General features: G+C 35.6%; 1 protein-coding gene across 1 annotated transcript in view; it reads right to left on the minus strand.

Moving 5' to 3' along the window:
* Positions 1-1,560: 1,560 nt before the first annotated feature.
* Positions 1,561-21,237, minus strand: part of THSD7A (thrombospondin type 1 domain containing 7A) — a 267,244-nt gene continuing 247,567 nt past the window's right edge. The window contains exons 24-32 of the mRNA XM_058833159.1: positions 19,875-19,992; positions 17,956-18,101; positions 17,223-17,397; positions 14,967-15,140; positions 14,221-14,316; positions 11,104-11,186; positions 10,556-10,766; positions 7,148-7,235; positions 1,561-5,427 (exon numbers count right to left, since the gene is read on the minus strand). Of these exons, the coding sequence (XP_058689142.1) occupies positions 5,343-5,427; positions 7,148-7,235; positions 10,556-10,766; positions 11,104-11,186; positions 14,221-14,316; positions 14,967-15,140; positions 17,223-17,397; positions 17,956-18,101; positions 19,875-19,992 (1,176 nt within the window). The 3' untranslated portion in view covers positions 1,561-5,342. The remainder of the gene's footprint in view (positions 5,428-7,147; positions 7,236-10,555; positions 10,767-11,103; positions 11,187-14,220; positions 14,317-14,966; positions 15,141-17,222; positions 17,398-17,955; positions 18,102-19,874; positions 19,993-21,237) is intronic.

Here is a 21,237-nt window from a genome sequence, read left to right on the forward strand (position 1 = left end):
GTGCTCTCATGAGGCTCAGTCCTGTCCCAGAGCTGCCTGGCAGCAGAAAGAGGAATGGCACATGCCCAGAGTCATCTGAGGTGTGCCTTGAAGTAAGCCTTCCAACCTTTGTGTTTTAGCAGGACTTGGAAAAGATGCCCGTTTACTAAAGGACGTAGAGATGCTTCAGCACAATGTCACCATGGGAAACGCCCTCCACAGCCGGGGACAAGTGAAGGTAAGAAAAACTACACACCCTCAGCCTCTGCTGAAGAATAAATGATGGGCAAGCAGAAACCACACACATACACACCCAACCCGCCCCTACCCTGCCCCAAAACCTTTGTTCATCTCCCTGGTCATTACCTGCTTTTGGATAGACAGACAGCTTTCCTGTATCAAAAAGACCACTCAGAAGATTTAGAAATACCATTTTCTGTAACTAAACTGAGTGATGCCAAGCAGCTCCTGAATGGCTGCTCAAGATCACTACTGTTTCTAGATTAGATTTTCTAGATTCTCCAATATTGCAGGTTTTCACATTACTAAAAGGCTAAAACATTTACAAACCTTGTCTAAGTGTCTTGATGTACCTCTCACTTCATATCCTTTCATCACACTTGTACTAGAAAATCATATTCTCCTGTAATGTTTTGGGGTTCTTTTTAAAATAAAGACTACCCTTTCCCATTAACCTAAATGTCTTGCAAACAATTGCCAAAGTCTTACCACATTTTCTTTAATGAATGTGAAGACTACCATACCTAGTTCTCTAAATTTAAACAGGGATTTAAATATTCTGCTCTTGAATGTTTTTTAACTGGTTACAAAATTTTTTGCCTGCATTGAATTAAACACATTAAATGATCTAAAGATTCATCTATTCCTCTGTTAGGTTGTAGGTGGGAATTCAAGACCCATGCTTCTGTGGTTTTACTGTGGTTTCCAGCAAGAGAAAATGTAGGTAGGAGTTACTTGTGAAAATCCTGAAGTGCCTCAAAAATCAGAGTTGTGTGCTCTCCAAATTGTGTTTAAATCTTTTAGGGGTTAGCTTGGAAAGGTTACTGGGGAGCTAATAATTACTGAAACAGGACAACCCCCCCATGATATGGTGTGTAAATTATACATCAGAACTGGACATGAAAAAAAAGAGTTTTGGAGAGCACAGAGATTGAATATGAGCAATTATGAAAAAGTACAAAATTATTTCTTTTCTTGTTTTTTGTCTTGTGCAGGGACTGTGACAGATTCAGCTTCACTTAAAGTGAATAAATGTCCTTTAGTGAGATTGTGATTGACCCCTTATCCTCTACAGAAGGGTTGTTTTTTCTGATAGAAAAATGGCAAGGAAGAATTTTTTGTTTCTTTCATTCATTGGATACTTATCAATTGATTAAATATGTTTTGTAAATTTCCAAATCAACTAGGACTGTAGCAACAGACTTGATTGTTACCACAGCATCAGAAAGTATTTTTCTTTTAAAATAGAAAGACTAATTTTTAACAAGAATATGTTTGCTAATGCCTTTCGGAAAAAAGAAGAGACTATTTAAAAGGTGGTTATATTTTAGGGATCTGGCTTTTATTGTTACTCTATCCCAGCATAGTATACTACATTTATTTAAAAAAGACATTAAATGATTTTGTGTTTATATTTATTGTCAGCAATACATCAGTTATGTAAAAATAACCCAGATGAAAATGTAAAACTTGTTACATTTTCACATCATCTGTATTAACTGAATAAAGCTTAGTGACAATATACACAAATTTGCAGTAGTAGTTGTACGTAAACATTTTGTGCATTAAAAAAGAAATATACATAATTTAAAAAATAAAAATGCATTACACAATTTACAAATTAACATTAACCAAAAAAAAAAAAAAAAGGTAAACATTCCTCAGACAGCTGCCTCCTCATTCTACAAAATAAATATTCAAGTAAATTAAGTTAGGCAAAATAAACTCTTAACTCTTAACAATTTACATAAAGGTAAAAAGACAGATTTCCATTTAATTCAAGGTATATTTTACAGTGATTTACACATAGGGTTTTTTAATTGGTCTCCAAATTGTACGATTGGAAAAAAAACTTTATTACATTTTGGCAGGAGGAAGGGGGTTTCAAAATTGATGCTTTATACCAAATATAAACAGGCTTGTGCAGTAGCATCAAAGCTTCAAAAAGGAACTGCTCCAGGACTCAAAGCAGACACAGTAAGCTAGAAACTACAGTTTTATAAAGGAAAATATAAACCACCACATCAACAGGAAAATATCTACTTTGCTATTTTCTGAATGGTTTATTTGATCACTGGGAACATTACTTTCACAAACTAATAATCTACAGTAGTGGCTGCTTTAGGCACTGGGTTTGTAGAAGCACTCTGATTTTTAAAGCAAATTGCTTTTCATTCTATATTGATAATTCACATATTTTTTATTTCTGTTTCAATGCTAGAGGGCTTAATCACCTTTGCAACATTTAGATTTACATAAAATTTCAGCCCTCCTTACAGCCTAGTATTTTTTTCTTGATAATGAGGGAAGCCATTCTGGCTTCAAATTTCCATGCACTTTGCTCATAGAAAAAATAATAATAAAAACGCACTCTAGATTTTAAATGCAGCACTAGTATGATGCAGATGTGCACCAGATATTCACTGATCAGATATAAAATGTAACACATACTAAAATATTTGCATGGATTGCAAAGGCCAAACATACTTTAAAAAACCCTCCTCTTCGTTTATCCGTTTCATATGGTAAGAAAAAGGAGATGTCATACCTTTAACTTCAAGTTGTTAAATACTTAGATTTAGGACATAAAATTCTTCAAGGCAAGAACTAGGCAACAGTTCCTGCTAAGACCAGCCAGTGTCATAAATAAAGATGACTCATTGCCAATGAAAGAAACCCTGTTCCCTCAATGCCCTCTTGGTCCAAAACTATTCAACGACACAGAATCAGACTTTTAAAATACCAGAAATCATTATTAAAATCTGTCTTCATGTGTAGTTATTGTTGTTTAATACTTCATAATTTTTCCATGTTTTTTTTGTACGTCTAACAAAAGAGGAACCAACCAGGCTTTTCTTATTTTCTACTCAAGAATGCTGAAAATTAAAATTATCAAGATTTGTATCTTTACAAAATGATAGAAGACTGAATACTCCAGTCCTGAAACACATATTTGAATGAACCACTGCTGTGGCAGGGGGCCATGAAATTTCATCAGCTGCAGCAGGATCAAGGTATAAAATGAGAAACTAAATCTGCACCAAAGTTTGTTACCGTTGTTCCTCTGCTCATCATTCCCATTTGGGAAATACCTACACAGTGGGATGAAGGTAATTTTCTTGATGCAGTAACACCACACTGGTAATATGGCAGCTAAGTTAAAGTAGGACCATAATGTCTCTTGAATATCCACAAAATGCTCATTGGTTTCAAGAATTATTCTACATAGAACAAAGGTGTGTATTTTTAAGAACAGATATTATCCATTGATGTCCATGGGAGTCTTGTCATTGATTTCAGTGGATCTGGGCCAAAGTTTGCAAAGCTAGTTTCATTCAGTGTGCAAAAACTGGTGCTTCTCGAGTAAATGGAGTGGTGAGTAGGCAGAAGTGGTTTAGGTTATAAAAAAGACCTGAGAACCTAATATTGAACTTTATGTAACAATTATTTTTGAGAGGTTGCCTGATAAAGTTTTGTATTGCTTAGTAGTGGCACAGTCACTTGTACGTTCTGGCTGCACACAGAGGCCATTTGAGGAGAAAAACCCTTCTCAGGTCATGGATCACATCCGTAACAGCCATGTCACATGAGTGGCAAGTCAATGAGCTTCATGCTGGAAGCCTAGCACTGAAAAGCCATAAGCATGGAAGAGGTAAACAGTGAGTTTTCATACTGCCAGATTTTTTTAAAAAGTCATGAATATTAAAATGGCAGAACTATTGATCTTATTATTTACTTGCCAGTACACTCAGGAGTTTAGCTGATAATAATTAAAAGAGTCAATTGAATTATCTTAATTAGAAAAGACAAAATGTCTCTGAGTGTTGCACTGCCAGTAACAGTGAAAAAGCTCTCATTAGCAGAAGGAAAGAAAAGTAAAACCATTTTATTTTAGTTGAACAATCAGGACACCTTTCTAAACAAGAAGTATGTCTCTCATAATTACAGGGCAACCACTTTTCTTTTTCTTTTCTTTTTTTTTCTAACAAAGTTAACAAATATAAAAAATCTAGTCATAAACAGCCTTCAAATAGAAACCAGCAGGACAATCTATACCAGTATAGGTAGATGGGGCAAGAAACTAGACACTTGTATTACTGCCATGGAGTAGAGCACAAATGGCTGCTGTGATGAGGAACGGTGTGTGTACAGCAAACGTCGTAGCTGATTCCATCCCGTCACAGTCCAAACTGAACGCTACTCTCTTCAGGATTCAAGACCTCTCTACTTGACACTCCTTGCACAAGATACATCATTATTATTTTTTTTTTTTTTTCTGAATAGAGGCAGTTTCTATGGCAATTCTAGTTAAGTGCATATCATGCTGCACTAATATAGTGCAAAAATTTGCCTTACACGTAGCAAAAAAGATGCAGGCAACAGTTTGAGTTAGAGAAAGTAGAAACGTATTGTAACATATACAGCAGGTATTTTTTTCCAGACACCAATCACTAGAAAATAGTGAATCTGAGAATGCCTCCTTTCTGGATGTACACATGAGGCCTTTAGAATTTGGAGTGGTAACAGGACAGAATTTTGCAAGAATTTTGCCCTCTGAGACGCAGGTTAACACAAGTTATCATCAACTGGCAAACTGTTAAACTTGCTCAGTGGGTTAATCCCAGTTAAAAGTTAATATTGTGCTAAGCGCTAAAATGCTCTTCATCACATATATCATCTGATAGAATAATAGGATTCAACTGAGTACATATGTTATGTTTGAATACAAAGAGTCATAGATAGCTTGGTACAAACTCGTCATGCGTACTGATTATACTTGGTTAATGATGCAGGGGCTTCCAAGTGTTAATACTATGTCAGCTACAGTATTCTGGAGGCAGAAGTGGTGCTCAGTTCTGAGACAACACCACAAATCTCCAACTTCAGTGTCTATTAATGTGATTCTGCCTGATTTCTCGGTGCCGATGGTCTAAAGTAAAGCAGTAATACCTTGAATATCTGTAGGCATTATGAAATCCATCCTTCTTTATCTATGGTGCAGTTACAAAAAAGAAAAATTCAAAACACTTAATCCACTCCATAGAAAATCCCTGTGGCTTTGAACACCTTCTGATTTCATTCCTATAGTTTAGACTCCATTTGTCACCGTGAGAAATTGTATTTTACATGTCTGCGTCTCCATCATAAGCCAAGGTTAAAGGTTTCAGTCGGTTGTTCTGTCTTCTCTGGGGCTTCTTTGGCTTTTTGCTGAAACAATAAGATAATCTGTAAATAGAACAAGCAACTAATAACCTACAAAAATGTATTTCAGTCTTAAATGAAAGATGAGCATGTTGATCATGCATTCAGTTGTTTATAAAAGCTATAAGCCTAAAACTTTCACTGGGATCACTAATCATCTCTTTATCAACCCGAAGCAATATCTAATTCAAAGCTCAGTTGTTCAGAAACAAGCTGTTATGGTGCTTATGTGACGTGATGAAATCCTTGGCAGGTACTCTTGTAACATCACTCAGTTTTCAGAAGAATTCAGAGCCTGCCATGCAATATTTGGCCATGTATCAAAGCAGCAATCACGTTCTTTTAAAAAACGTGACTCAAATATTACACCGCCCTTGACACACCAAGGGTTTCTGCAGGAAAGATCCATCTTTTGGTTGGTTTAATCTCATTATACTTGCTGGAATGACTACAATTAATTCTGGATGTTATGATCAAACCAGTCATTAATAGCAGAGGTATGGTTGTTTGCCGTAACATTCCTTGTCTAGCCTTGAATTCAATTTTAATCTAGCAGTACTTCCAATGCATTTGATACAGTTTTAAAAAATTACCAGGCCAAAGGAAAAAGAATCCACACTTCAGCACTTATCTTCTTTAGAGTGTAATGTAAGCATTTATTTAAATCAGGCCTATGCATCCTCAGTCTTGTCCAAAATCTTATTTCAGCTGTGCCACTTAGGCTGCTCAAATCTGAATATTTTATATGAAACCTTTTGTTACAATGACTTGCAGTAGCCATAGATTCCAGCCCAAATAATCTGCAGTGCTGCAGAATGCTTTGAATGTTTTCCTCAAACTCTATCCCGCCCCCACAGAAACCAACCAACTAACAAAAAAAAAAAAAGACCACAAAAAAACCCCAATCAACCAAACTACAACAAAACAAAAAACACAAACAAAACAAACAAAAACCCAAAGACCCACAGAAAAACTCAAAAACAAAACAAAACCCCAAACCACCCCCCCCCCCCCCCAAAAAAAAAAAACCTACTCCCAAACCCAAACCAAACCAACCCCAAAAAAGCCCAAACAAATTTTTATATTACCTAGACAGAAGTGAGGTTTTGGGCAATGTTTACTGAATGGCAAACATAGCCAGAAGCCCCCCAGATGCCTACTAATGCAGTATAGCCAAGAGCCTGATGTATATGACTGCACTTCCCTCACCTTTCACCTGTACTGATCCTCTGGATCAGAAATTCCAAACAGGATCTAGAAACTTCACCATTCTCAAAGGTGACTTGTTCAAAAAAGTATTATTTCATGTATTAAAAAGATGAGAATTTTTTCAGGTATCTTGTAGTTCGGTATCTCTCTGTCTTGTCAAATATAAAATATGATTTGCCTGTTTACTAAATTTCCTTCTTGCTATTTCTCTCAGTGTTTTTTGATACAGGCACAATATAATTATTCTGGACACAGTATACAACAACCAAGACAAACTGAGCAAAACTGAACTGTACACTAAGCTACCCCACATCTGTAAGTTGTTGTACCCTCAGAAGAGCATGTGGTGATCCATCATCTAGGGTACAACCAGAATCTGCTGAGTCTGGACAAAAGGACACAGGAAATTAAACACTGCACTTCACAGAAGTGCCTGCAGTTCTACAGCAGCAGAGGTCAACATTTTCTTTACAGTCTGTGAGGGGACTGTTTTCTTATAAATAATTAAAAAACTCACCAGGCTAGATAGATCATAGAAACAACAAAGATGAGTAAAACAAATGCACCAGCAGCTACACCATAAACCCAGGTCTTCAGCCTCCCATCTAAAAGGAATGAATGTTAGTCAGTAGTGTCTGAGTTAGTTTTGTTGAATTATTAGTTCTGATACAGCATAGTAATACTTTAATAATCCAAAATAAATGTCTTCACTAGCAATTACAGTTAAAACAGAGTAAATATTGTTAAATAACTGAGCAATGACTTCTCCATGCTCTGCTTTTCAGTTGAAGTCAGGATCATTCACATGGAGCTGAGATCTGGGGCAGAGGCAGCAGGTGAGAGACCCAGAAACTCAGCTTTGGGGCCCTCTGGTAGCGAGCAATCCCTCAGTGTGATCACAGGGCAGTGCCTCAGCCTGGGGCTCATTTAGCATCATTTTCTATTCTAGCTCTGGTAAAGCAACCTGCCTGTTATTTTCATTCTTGTTCCTATTTACTTGTATGTTTTTAAAAGTCCTTAGCAAGCTGTATGTTATCCATCCCTTAACTGAACATACACAACTTTTACTACAGCATAAAGTAGTAAAATCTTAAAATTTCTTTCCCTACCAAATGCAGGTTTTGTTTTTATAAATAACTTCTCCTCACAGAATAAAAATACATAAAAAAAGGCAACGCATGCTCATAAATAAAGCAATTGTCTGTTATTAGTAAGGATGGCATTTATGTGCAGCCTGTGCAGTTTGCATTTTGGACATCATGTCCCTGGAGGTTTAGGCATGCATACCACTCTCCTTCTTGCCTCAGATGTGCCCATGTCTACAAGGAAAATTATGTGGCTTTATCTGTGAGGTTTTGCTCTGCCCACAAATGATCATTTCACAACTAAAGGTGAGTGCATGCTTTTTGACTCACTACTTTTATCCAACCCGTTTTTTAAATTTCTAGAAGGATTTTTGCAAACATTGTTTTCCAGGGGGTTAGTTAGCCTTGTTGCATCTTCTTGGCAATAAAAAAATGTTCATCATTATAAAACTAAATTATTTAATTTTCAAGTGGTACAAGTTTTATTTCATGAAGTGGTGTGCATTTTCAATGTAAGCAAATACAGCTAAAATTTTTCTGACCAAACACTTAGCATCTCATTAGCTCTGCAGAACCAAAAGACCTCATCTATACAGTTTCTATTTCCACAATAATATTAACAGAAGTTAGGCTAAGATTGCTTGGTTACACAGCAGTGCTCCCCATTGCTATGCAGTTACACTCAGGCTTTCTGGTCTGTAGCAATGCAATGTTGCTGTCATGTGAACAAGTTGTTCAAGACAAATCAATATCAGAACATTTTATCGTCGTTACCTTAATCAACCTAATGAAACATAATAACTGATAATAACTGACATAACTGAAATAACTGATCTGTTAAAGATTAATGGAACAGTAGATTTGACATGACATATCCTATGATAATATCAATGAGAAGAATTCAGACTTTAGTACTACTGAATAGGTTGGTTTCTTTGAAAATAGTAATATCTCCTTGAAAAAAAAGTCTGGCAATACCTTGTATACAGATTTATTTGTTTTCATCAAAGCAAGAAACTCTGTTAATGAGGTCATTCCTATTATGCAACGACTGATATCTAACTCAGGCTTTCTGAATTCCCTCTGGACAGGTTATTTCTAAGTATGCAAAGGAATTGGCATCTTGGATTCATCTTTTTCTGGTAATACCTCAGCCCAAGCAACTGAAGAGAACAGTTTTAATTCTGGATTATTTCTGGAACTACAGTGTAACTTGTGTAAGACAACGAAAGAACTATTTTAGATCTAGACTTAGAAATTGTGAGGAAAAGAACAATCATGCTGGAGTAAACCCAAAACTTTCCAATAGATATCCAATCCTGAAATAAAACACTCAAGTCTAAATCTCAACTGAATTGGAAAATGATCACTTCTCTCACACTTGCTCATAACTTTACTGCGTAAAGTTCAACTGCTCTGTCGAGTATGTTTGATATTATCTAAACTGAGCTATGCCTCCTTCCCAACTCAAATTACATAAAATTGAATCTCAAAGAACCTTGAGGTGTCTCAAACGTACCTTGCTCCAAAACCCTCTCTGAGCTCACGTGAGCATCCATATTCCTAAACTGTTGAAGGTGGCAGTCTGAAATCTGCTTGTTGCTATCAAACTGCGTCCTACAACACACCCTCTGCCATTTTCAGGAGGGGTTAGCTAAAATGAGTAAATCATAACATATTTGGTAAGATGCTGTTTTTAAAAGAGGACCAGAAAAGTTTAATTTTCTATTTTTTATTGTTGATTAAAGTACTTGGAGTAAATATAATTTTATTGCAGGTATCAAATGTAATATAAAAGTACAAATAATAGTAAATAGTAGCAGGACTAATGGGATCTATAATAAGTATTTCTAATTTCTAATCCAAACATTATTTAATCTGCTTATTAGAAATGTTTTTATAAAAACAATTCTCAACTTGAAACATCTTATGGATTATGCATGTAAAGACAGTGCTTTTAATTCTGCAATTAAAAACATCTAAAAACCCTTTAGAAATAAATGACCACCCTAAGACACAAGTGTATTAGTATATGTAGTCCTATGTGACTTAAGAGACATTTAAGATGATAACCAATTGCTCTCTTCTATATTAATAATATTTTGGACAATTTTATCTTTATGTGGAATTATTTTATTAATTAAAGGGGTTTTTTTAATCTAAATATTTAGTAGCACTAGAAAATATTTACTGATTACATGACGGACTTTATTAAATATTTTTTTATGAAGTAACTCTCTTATGCCACTCTTGCATGTAAGTCTTTGCTCAGCTCAGAAGAACATGGTCCATCATAAAAGCAAATACTGCTCGTAGAGACTTAGAGCAGGCCTATGCTAAATATCAATAATCTGGTTAGCATTTGACTAACATGAATTAGTTTAAATATGGATATGTCAGAAAAGCATTAGCACACCTATACCAATTATTTTCCTACAATCTGTGCTATGGCTGCAAATTTTAAGCCTTTATTCTTTGCAGTCTTCAGTGCTATCTTTTCATTCCTCAGTCAACAGAATTAGTGGTTAAGACACCATAATTTAATATACTGGCTTGCACCTTTGCAGCAAACCCCCTTCTACAGTGGCATTTCAAATAGCTCCTGTGAATTTTAGAATGGCTAAAAGGAAACCAAAATAAGATTTCACTAAATATATTAACGGAGTAGTGAGAGGGCTAGGTGTTTACTTATGGATCTTCCTTTGTTTTTAGTGAGTACATGCCTGCCTTCTTTAAAGAACAGTCAAGGGTTTTTCTGGTCTTCCTAAGTGTACAAAAATATAAATGCCAGACCCTGCAGCAGTACTTAGCACTAAGAGCTGCTCATTGCATGACTTCACCTGGCCCAAAAGGCTGTAGAAACCAGGTCCTTCCTCGTCCTGACTGGTTACTGGGAGGCTGGGTAGGGTTCACAGCTCGACTGGTTTTCACATCTCCCTTTTTGTCCTCCATGGTGGGGATCACCACCACCGGGATGAGAGTGCACTGTTCGAGTGTGCCATCAGAGGACATCACTTCAGTGTATCCGTCTTCACAACTGCATGCTCTAGTCTGTAGGGAACAAGTGTTTTACAATGTGTAGCAGAAAAACAAGGTTTTCTGTGAGCTACAAAGCATAACAACATGGATGACTGGAAGAGAAGACTGTTTTGATGAGTGCTAGCCTGGAGAGGACCTCCTCAAATATTTTCATGCAAGTTCATACAATATCAACAGAGAGTATTTACTATTTAATTGAAAGGTAGAAAATTGTGTGAGGTGAGTTTTAACAAAATTTGTGACTAGTAAAATCTCTGAAAATACTTTTTGCTGGCACAATCTTTGTAATCAAGAGATGTGTGGGAAGCCCTCATGGGGGTGTTCTATGCTCCAATGCAGTAGCACATACCTCACTGCAGTAAGCGTGGGGTTGGCTGCACGGTGGGTTACATGACCTGTCAGCATCTGGTTGGCGCATCACTAAACAGCCCCCTGTAGGACAGAAAATCATATTTTCACATGGTAATACCTCACCACTGATGAAATTACTTGCTGCAGTATATCATGGATGACAAGCTTGCTGCTAATTTGAATGTAAAGGCCCTTCTTTTATTCCAAGGTGAAGGATAATTGGAATCAAGTATTTTCTTATACGTAATGTAAGGATACAGCAAATGCATTTAACTTCATGTGCATTTTAGAGAACTAACATTTGGCAATGGAGCCTTTTGTTTTCTCCTTTTTTCCTTTGGTGGATTGCCTAAAAAGCAAATCTAAAGGCTTTGTTGTACTCAAGGGAACAGATGTGGTTATCTAGGGCCCTCCTTATGACTTAAATATTAAAACAAAATTTCTATTGGCCACAATAGAAATAAAAGCATCTTTTTTATTTATATCTTTTCCTGTTGAACTGAAAAAAAGTTACTCATCCTGTTTATGAAATGATACCTGTTTTCTGCTGCTACTGGGTCACTTTTACACATGCCTTTATGAATCAAGGCTTCATGTTAGTCTGAGATTTTATGAAAAGAAAGCAGATTTATCAGTAAAGTATGTAGTCAATGTTACAATACTGATGATATTGTGTGTTCCAGTCTTTTCTCTTTTTATACAGACCTAGTTTTTGTTTCTACAGCTTTATATATAGTGCAGTTATTGTTATGGACCAATACACACAATCAGGCTTTCACTATCATTTCAGCCAGAATGACTTTAAAATGCATTTAGAATTAGTTCAAATTTACCTGTGCTTCCTTTTAGCTTATAGAAGAGGGATATGCATCACATTGTTTAAAATTCATACTGCTAGAGGACAACTTATCATGCATCCCCCAAATTAACACCATTTTTATACTGGTGTGATATGATGATGAAATCCTGATAGCTGAGGTTGGTCACAACCATAGCAGATGCAGTTAGTTGAGGTTATGTAGATCCAAGTGTTAACGGGATGGCTGGTGAAGAACAAAGAAAACCCTGCTGGTTGCCATAAGTTTTCCCCACCCCCAGAAAAGAAAATCATACATCCTAGCATACAAATCACATGCCTGTGGGAATCTATGTAATAAAATATCAGTCATCCAAGGAAGCAGAAGGAAAGAGTTGCCTCATCGCCCATGGGAAATAACACCTTCAAGTAAAAAAGAACTATTCAGCACAATGATATTATGCAAGTAAGCAAATAGAAAAAGACCTTAAAACACCAACAGAACTCACAATAACTATTCAATAATGTCCCAATTAAAATACACTATGTTAGAGCCAAATGTGCAGAAATAAGGATAACAAGACATAGTAATCAGAGATACGGGATGCTTCCGAATCAAGATACGTAATCTCAATTTAAATCAATCATCTATGTGTGTCTATCCCATCTATGAGCTCATAAATACTGTATACAGTTTATACAAAACACTTTCAGAAAATGTACAAATGTAAATTAAAATCTGGTTCACTACTGCATATAATGTAGAGAAGTTCCCTCTGCATTATATATTACTATAATATAATATTATATTTAAATGCTGTGTTTGAAAACTATCATAAAACCCATGAAACTATAGCTTTGCATTTAACAGAAACATATGAAAAATATAGTTTTGTGTTGCATGGAGAACAGTGATTGCATGTCCTGGAATATTCCATTAGATTTCCTTTCAAATCAGAATGTTACCACAGCTTAAAAACCACATACAAACAAGCTTTGAAAAAAAAGTGATACAATATAGGTCTGAGGTTTGTTTGTCTTGGAGGTCCCATTTTGAAAAATTTGCCAATAATACGTAGTCATACATTTGTCTTTCCTAGAATTTATCATGAGACTGTATTCAGTCACATCAGAAGAAATTATTGTTTTCATGTGACTGACTGTGATTTATGAATATATTCTGATTTTAATATCTCAGAGTCATAATCTCCAACATGCTATTTACTTCAAATCCTATAGGGCCTTTCATAGATAATATCCTGTATTAATCTCAATAAGAATTCTTAGAGTTTTACTTAACATAGAAACATCTTAGCTAAGCAGGAAGCAATCAAGGTGCATAAATAATGCCCTATTGCATTTCTTGTAAACAAGATGTGTTTTAATAGTCCTATGCCACTTCTTGCAAGTATGACTTGCAAGAGATTATGAGCTATTATTTCAACACCTTGTAAAAATAATACAAATACTTTATTTCTGCTGTTACCACAGACAGTAGTGGTAGACTCCATCATCAAGAAATATTGTGGTGGCAATACATAAAGAACAGCTCCCCTGCTGTGATTGACCTGACAGCAGCTGGCATTCAGGATATGTTTCCAGTCTCTAAGATTCTTTTACTATTACTTGGTCATAATTACAAAAATTATTTAAATAAATGCATAACTCTTAGATTAAATGAATCCCTATTGCCAATATATAAATCCATATAAATAGATTCATAGGAAGATTTTCTTCTGAGATCTTAGTCCTTCCTAATTCATTTTTTTTGTGCTTTGGCTTGCACAAAAAGTCATGACTTCCCATAGCAGTCCATTATATATCTTGATACAGATTTATGGCATTGAAGTAAGGAAATAAACTCATATTATTAGCACATTTATTAAAATTTTATATTTTGTAACTTTATATATCATATATGGATGATATTATCAAGGTCTGCAACCTTCTCTGCCTTTGTATAGGCACTGAAATGACCTGTAATACATAAACATTTTATTTGTTGTAAGGCCTGAAATTTGAAACCCTACATTTAGAAGAGTAAAGATGCCTATGGTAAAAAAACAAACATATACAATGTAAAACATTTCAGGTCCACTACAGAAGACAGTATTTATATTTACTTTTAGCATTACACGCTGTGTGATTCTAGAAAAGAAACCACATCTTGAATATGCAAAAAGATGAGGATTTTGATTCATACCCTAGGAAGTGTTTTTAGCAGATCCTTTTTAATATTTCTTTTTTTCCACTTGTTGGGAAAACACATTATCCACCTGTTTTCCGGGCTTTTTTTGTGTATATAGAAGGAGTATTTACCTGTGACGTTTAAACCATCTGACCTTTGGCACCACACAGTCCGAGAAGATCCCTTCCATGGGCTAGCCATCCACTTGTACTCGTAGCACTGGCCATCTGCACAGAGAACATTCGCATTTCAAGGGATTTGATGACAAGGTTTCAGACTACTGCAGGCAGCAGACACACTCACCAGCAGACCACGCTCATTTTGTGGCCACGCTCATTATGATTAATGGCTTGTACAGTTATGTAAGCCCTTTTCTCCTTCATCCAACACTGCACAGCACACGTGGAGTTCCTGGGGTCTCCTGCACTTACTGGACACACAGAGAACAGACCAGATGTGTCCTAGACACTAACTAGGATTACGAGCAAGCCTAATGCAGTTAATGGGTAAAAGAAATGTTTCCAATAACCCCATAATGGTTGTGGCCCATCTGTTGTGCAAAACTCATTTAGGGGTCAGGTTCCTTTCATGGTAACGCCGAGCTTCAGCCATTGCTCCACTGCTTGGAGAAGTGGTCAGGGCTGCATTTGGCTACATGTCTCATCTCTTCTGTGCACATCTCATATGGTCTGGGATGAATCATGAAGTCCTTCTGCACCTCAACTCCCTCTTACAAAATTCCTTTTTGTCTGATCTGGCCTCTGAATGGGCAAGTTGGTACAGGAAACTACTTCTCTTAGACAATTTGTCTACTACCAGTGGTAAGCATGGCTGAGACATTTTATTTTAATACATTTATGCATATTTTAGTGCTTACCATTGCATGGTCTTGTTTCCAAAGCCTGTTCTGGACAGAGATGTTGATTCTCTAAGTCCTGAATGATCACTGCTCTAGATCGGACTTGTATTCCTCCAAAACCAAGATCCTCACCATTAACACAGGTTAGCTGGCAAAGGCTCCATTCTGACCACTCTCTCAAGTAACAGTCCCCTGTCAAAGAGCAGTTGTATAAGATGAATTATCATTTTATGTGAAAAGTTGTTTTACACTGAATATGTCTTAAAATAATGCCCAAGTACAGTTTCTTAATTTTCGTTCTTTTTAGTTCCTTTCATTCCTCTTTTTAAACTTGACTCATAGTGTAGAAAAGATAACATTTTGAATGTCCATATCACAGAAAATATTGCAATAAGATTATACAATGGCCTGTTTGCTCTAAAGCAGTTTTAGTTTCTTGTAGCATTCCCATGAGATCACCCTCATCAATCTTTACAATGCTCTACCCAATGTCCATATTTTGGTACATTATAAGATATTGTGCACTGTATGTCATATGCTAAATTTGCATATAATTTTTTCAATTCATCTTTGATCTCATAGATCTTAGAAAACATTGTGTATTATTAAAAAGATTAATTATTGCTTATCCCCATGCAGACTTTCTCTAAACAGGCGTAAAAGCAACTGATGGAAAATACTTTGCAAGAAAAGGAAATGGAAACATGATTAAAATGTCTGTTCTTGCTATTTCATGTTATGATAATAGACCTGAGAATTCTATAGTGTAAAACTAAAAAAAAAAAAAAAATTATACTAATGACACTAATTAGCACGATCAGCTAAAGAACATTTAAGATCTGAGGCACAACACAAAGAAACCATTTTGTTAAAACTGCTGTAGAAAATGGGACTAGACTGTGCACAAACTCATAAATAAACCTCTTAGTTCTCATTATTTCAGTGAGAAAGCCATTAAAAATTCATGCTACCTTGCATTATACTGATGACAGATATAATCAGTACTGTGTTGACCGGATGCCTGATTAATGAAGGAATTTTATTTGCCAACCTTAGGAAAGCATGCAAAGAAATGAATAATTGACGCACTGATGTATACATAATAGGAAAACAAGTCGTGATTTTTTGGAAACATTAGCTGGGGCGTATCATTAGCACATCCCCCCACAGGGCAGTTATTTTTGCTGGCTAAATGTGAGATTGTGAAGAACAAGTCCCTGCTCAGCAAATTTTTTAACACAATCAGTAAGCAGCTATATTTTTTTTATAAAATTCACTAATATGAAAACAACTACAGTCTTTGTATTCTTCAAGTTTCTACTTAGGAAGTAAAAATACATGAAAATTGTGAAACTGGAATGCTATGCACAAAGCAGTGATGGAAATGTCTCCAATTTTTATTAATTTCTATTTATTGAGACAACTTTACCTTCAATCCAATCTGAAATGAACTAGAAAAAAAAAATTCTGGGGAAGAGGAGAGTTTCAAGAGAATGAAAACAGAGTACTGATAAAATGACAGCTACATTAGAACTGAAGGAGTTTATCACCTCTTCTGAAGATCCATCATTAATGGCTACTAAACAGCAGCAGTATACTTCAAATCCTACAAGTAAGTGTTTGTAATGAACTGGAGGGTTTTTACTGGAAAGTAAACAACTCTTATATGCTCTTCATCTTTCTCTGTATGAACATCATGGACCTGATCATTCATAACAGCTCTTTTAGGCTCAGTTTACAAAGGCAATGATAGTGCACGTTACATCCAGAGAGTTAAACAACTAGAGGTACTCATGTTTTCTCAGAGATCAAAACTTTAATTTCATTTGGAATAGAACCTCCAAAGAAAAAAATAAGATGCCTCAGCTTATCTTCCTTAGACATCCATAAAAGGTATTACGTTTTTAGCCACTAGTGAAAGTTTTAATAAAGTTGTTAGATAATCTACACACATAACACTAATATTTAGCTGTAAACCAACACCCTTTCTTATAAATACATGTTTTACTTCAATGGATTTTGTGAAAAAATATATACATCTTAGATACAATTTTGACAGAAAATCACATCTTTTATAAATTTAAAATCTAGCATTTTTTCTGATTGATTTATTGTCATGAAGCCATTCTTAGAAAGTAACTCTGTTGGTCATTTGATAGATGAATCTAATCAGTAAAGCAGATTTAATTGCCTGTGGCTAATGCTAGTCCCTAAAAGCTGTAATGACACCTGACCAATCTTGAAACACAACGTTTATTTGAACAGTTTTGTTACCTGGACAAGGGAAAGTGCAGGTTTCCTCCAGTATTATCTTCTTATCACCATCTATCATAGGCTCTATTTCTCCACAGAATTCCTCATCTACTACTTTGCCAACATCTTCAATGGATCCATCATAAACCACACAGGAGATGTTCCTCACTCGTGTTCCCTCTCCACATTGAGCATCCTACAGGAGGAGAACATATATTGATTGATGCTGGACAGAAGGAAGTGCTAAAAGACTAGATCTGAGTTACTTGTCACTCCAACTCCTATTATTTTTGCTTAACTACTTACTCATTCCAACAAGAAGAAAAAGAAGACAAACAAGAGAAGACATGGTTCATTACTTCAGAGAAAAAAAAAACCTAACCCAAAATTTCTGGTCACTGCTACTTATTCCTTAAATTATGGAGCTAATTATGACTTTGAATTGCAACCAGAGCAGTATGTCAAGTGAAGATATCTTCTAATATGTGAATATATTTCTGCTGATATTCTTTTACAATACAAGTATTTAAATTATTAGCAAAGATGCTTCTCAGGTACTAAAGTTTACATTTATACTTTGAACCATTGCATTTATTGATAAATATGAAATCTAAGGAACAAAACAAAATTTAGTTTTTGTATAAGAGAGGTGGAAACAAATTGTTTACACAGTTGATAAGGAGGTATCTGGGCATATCACAAATATGCCTGGATCCACACATTCCATTACTTCTAAGTCCCATAAGGCTTTTACCTCTACTTTGCATGCTGACCATTGACCATATTGCCATCGATAACAAGGTTTTACTGGACAGGGTTTGAATTGTTCCATCTGAGAGGGACAAGGCCTTCCATCACCCTGAAATGGCTGATTTATGGTCCTTCTTCTGATCATTTTTCCTGTAACAAAAACCGGCAGTATAACTAACAAAAGAGTGGTTAGACTGATTTATTCCTCAAGATGGTTCTATTTTGCTGAAAACTATTGTATTTTAATAAAGAAATTTTTTCCAGATTTGACAAATTGGATTGTAAAGCTGATCTGTTGGCTCTTGTCTGTTAGGTTGATTCATATTTTCCAAGTCAGACACTTTATATTCTGACATTTGTTTGTAGTGTAAATGCAGGAGGATGTCTGATTTTGATAGCTCCTGTAACAGCAAACAAAAGCAGAAATTTCCTAGTTCAGAAGCCTAAAGAAAAATATTCTTTATGAACATGAAAACATGTTTGTGCATTTCAGTGGACTCCTGCTCCTCCACCTGGAGCTTGCTGCTAGAAGAGGCCAGCATGTTGTGTTCCTCCCTAAGTTAACACAGAAATGTGTCCCATAATTGTCTGATTCCAGCAAAGAAGAACTTGACACTTGCTGTCACTGTCTGTGTGGAAAACATGACATGCAGAGTTTGCAGAAGATGGAGGATTCTTCACTCAGGTCCAAGAAAATTAAAATACAGTAAGTTTATCCAATAATTATCTCCTCTTCAACCATGAGTGATATGCTACCCAGCTTCACTGAGGTACAGGTTTTATTTCAAATACATATATAAACTGTTTCTCCTTTCATCTTGCTGTGGACATTAGGCCATTACACTTCATTACAGAGGCTTCATGTACTGAACATAACTGAAAATTTCCTTCTCTGTCAGAAGGAATGGCCAAATGGATGGTCTAGAGTTGTCACCTCACAAAGGTTTCCACAAAATCAGCACAGCTGTGGTATTTTAATATATTTATAGATAAATATAAGAACCAAGTCTGAAAAAAAGATGTATTTATTTAAATGTATATAGTGAGGCTTATATTAAACTAAGGCATTACACAGCGTTACCTGTATAACACCTGATGTTAGCCAGCCAAAATAATTAATCTTTAATTCCACATTTCAATCTCATGCACTTGCAATTGAGTACTCTAATGATAATGACATGAATCTTTTGCTGAGAGCAAGCTACACAAGCCACCATGCATAAGCAGAACAATATCAATCTCCCAGACAGCTGTGCTCACTGCAGACAGCTAGAAAGATGTTTGCCAAATGGAGCCCCATCATTCTTGAATTCACAGCTGCTCCAGCTGAGATGTTACAGGAGAAAGAAAAAGATTTTCTTGAAAAGCACTGGAGAAAAAAATCAAAGAACAGCAAAGAGTAGATTTCTTACAAAATTCTTCCTCAGCCAGATGGATATTTGTGTGGGTGCACAAAAGCAGTTAAGATTTTTGGTCACTTGATTTATTACATGGCTATAACTTCTTGAAATAGATCAGTTCCAATTTGTTTTTTGAACAATTTTAATTGTTGTTACCTAATCTCACCACTAATAATGAAATTTAGGAGATTTTAGGAAATTTTAGGAGAAAATTCCTCCCTCCTCTTTCTCTCCTTACCAGGGAATAAATATTCAAATCAATGTTTACTTTTGTCTCAATATATCATTCATCATATCTCACTCTTTTTCCCAGAATCAGAAAATATTTGGACCAAATTCCCATTATTTTCAGTGAGCAGTCTCACTCAAGCATATTATTTCCATTAATAAGGCTGATTTACATTCCTGTAACTCTCCCTACCTAGCTACATTTTTTAGTTCTGCAAAGAGAGGCATTATTGCTTTTATTAAAGAAAAAAAAAGAGAACTCAGTCTTTAAAATATGCCAAAGGTATGCACTGACCTGTAAGGCCACATGTTTGAGAGCATTCAGACCAAGTGGACCAGTCAGAGAGCTGACAGTTCACAGGACATTCCACCACACAGGACATATTCATTTGCCATGTCTTTTCCAAACCAAGCTGAAAGAAATTGTTAAATGGTCAGCACAAAACTCCAAGCCTGTATCATCAGTGCAAAGTAAAAAGAAAAGTAATTAGGACATTTAAAATTCTCACTTCAAGACAGTCCTAATGCATATACTGATCTTTGTATACATGCATAAATCCTATTTTCATCGATCATTTGCAAAACTAGAACCTATAAATGGAGGGCTTCATCTCTACAGTATTACGTTTTACAATAGGTGAAGGCCAAAATAATTTATGAAGTATTTTGAAAGAGGAATGCAAAAATACTGAACAGCTATTAATAAGTGAAGTGATTCTAGAAGCCAAGTTCAAAACTGGCAAAACGAGGAGGATGAACAAATATTGGATATTCAGAAGATGTTGCAGATGCTAAAAGTTCACAGGAGCTCAAGAGAGACTGAACAAGTTCATGGAAGGGAAATCTGAATGTTTAAACACAGAAACCCCATCAGGCATAGGCAGTTCAAGAACTGAAAACAGGTGGAGGCTGTGAAAGGAGTAGGTGGAAATTCTTGTATCTGTGCTTACTCTTCCTAGGGCATCTGCTTATGCCTCTCTTGGTTTTTTCTTAATGTGCTGTATAAGTGCATGATTATTCTATTCTATTCTATTCTATTCTATTCTATTCTATTCTATTCTATTCTATTCTATTCTATTCTATTCTATTCTATTCTATTCTATTCTATTCTATTCTATTCTATTCTATTCTATTCTATTCTATTCTATTCTATTCTATTCTATTCTATTCTATTCTATTCTATTCTATTCTATTCTATTCTATTCTGGTCTGGTCTGGTCTAGTCTGGTCTAGTCTAGTCTAGTCTAGTCTAATTCTATCCATGAAAGATACTGATATGACACTGACAATGATTTGTCAAAAAAAATACATATTTGCATCTTTTTTCTGAAAAACTTCGCAAAAAACCAGAAACCTCTAAAATCCATAAAGTAAAAGCTCTAGTTGCTGGAGGAGTCTGAGAGAAGGGGAGAGAGAAATAAATGTCAAGAGACAAGTTTTCCCAGTAATACATTCTGTTCTCAGTTTTTCCCCAGCTATGATTCAGTCTGACGCCTAGGGAAGGAAGAGTTTTATAATCATGCTCAGGACAACTACATGGTGCTTTGCTCTGATCCTGTCCAGCCATTTCTATGTTCTTATAAACTCATTTGCTCCTGATTTTCCCCATCCATGGAAGGAAAGAGATATTCTCACTAACACACATGAGAATATATGAT

The sequence above is a fragment of the Poecile atricapillus genome, chromosome 2 (genome assembly GCF_030490865.1).
Source record: "Poecile atricapillus isolate bPoeAtr1 chromosome 2, bPoeAtr1.hap1, whole genome shotgun sequence".
NCBI lineage: Eukaryota > Metazoa > Chordata > Aves > Passeriformes > Paridae > Poecile > Poecile atricapillus.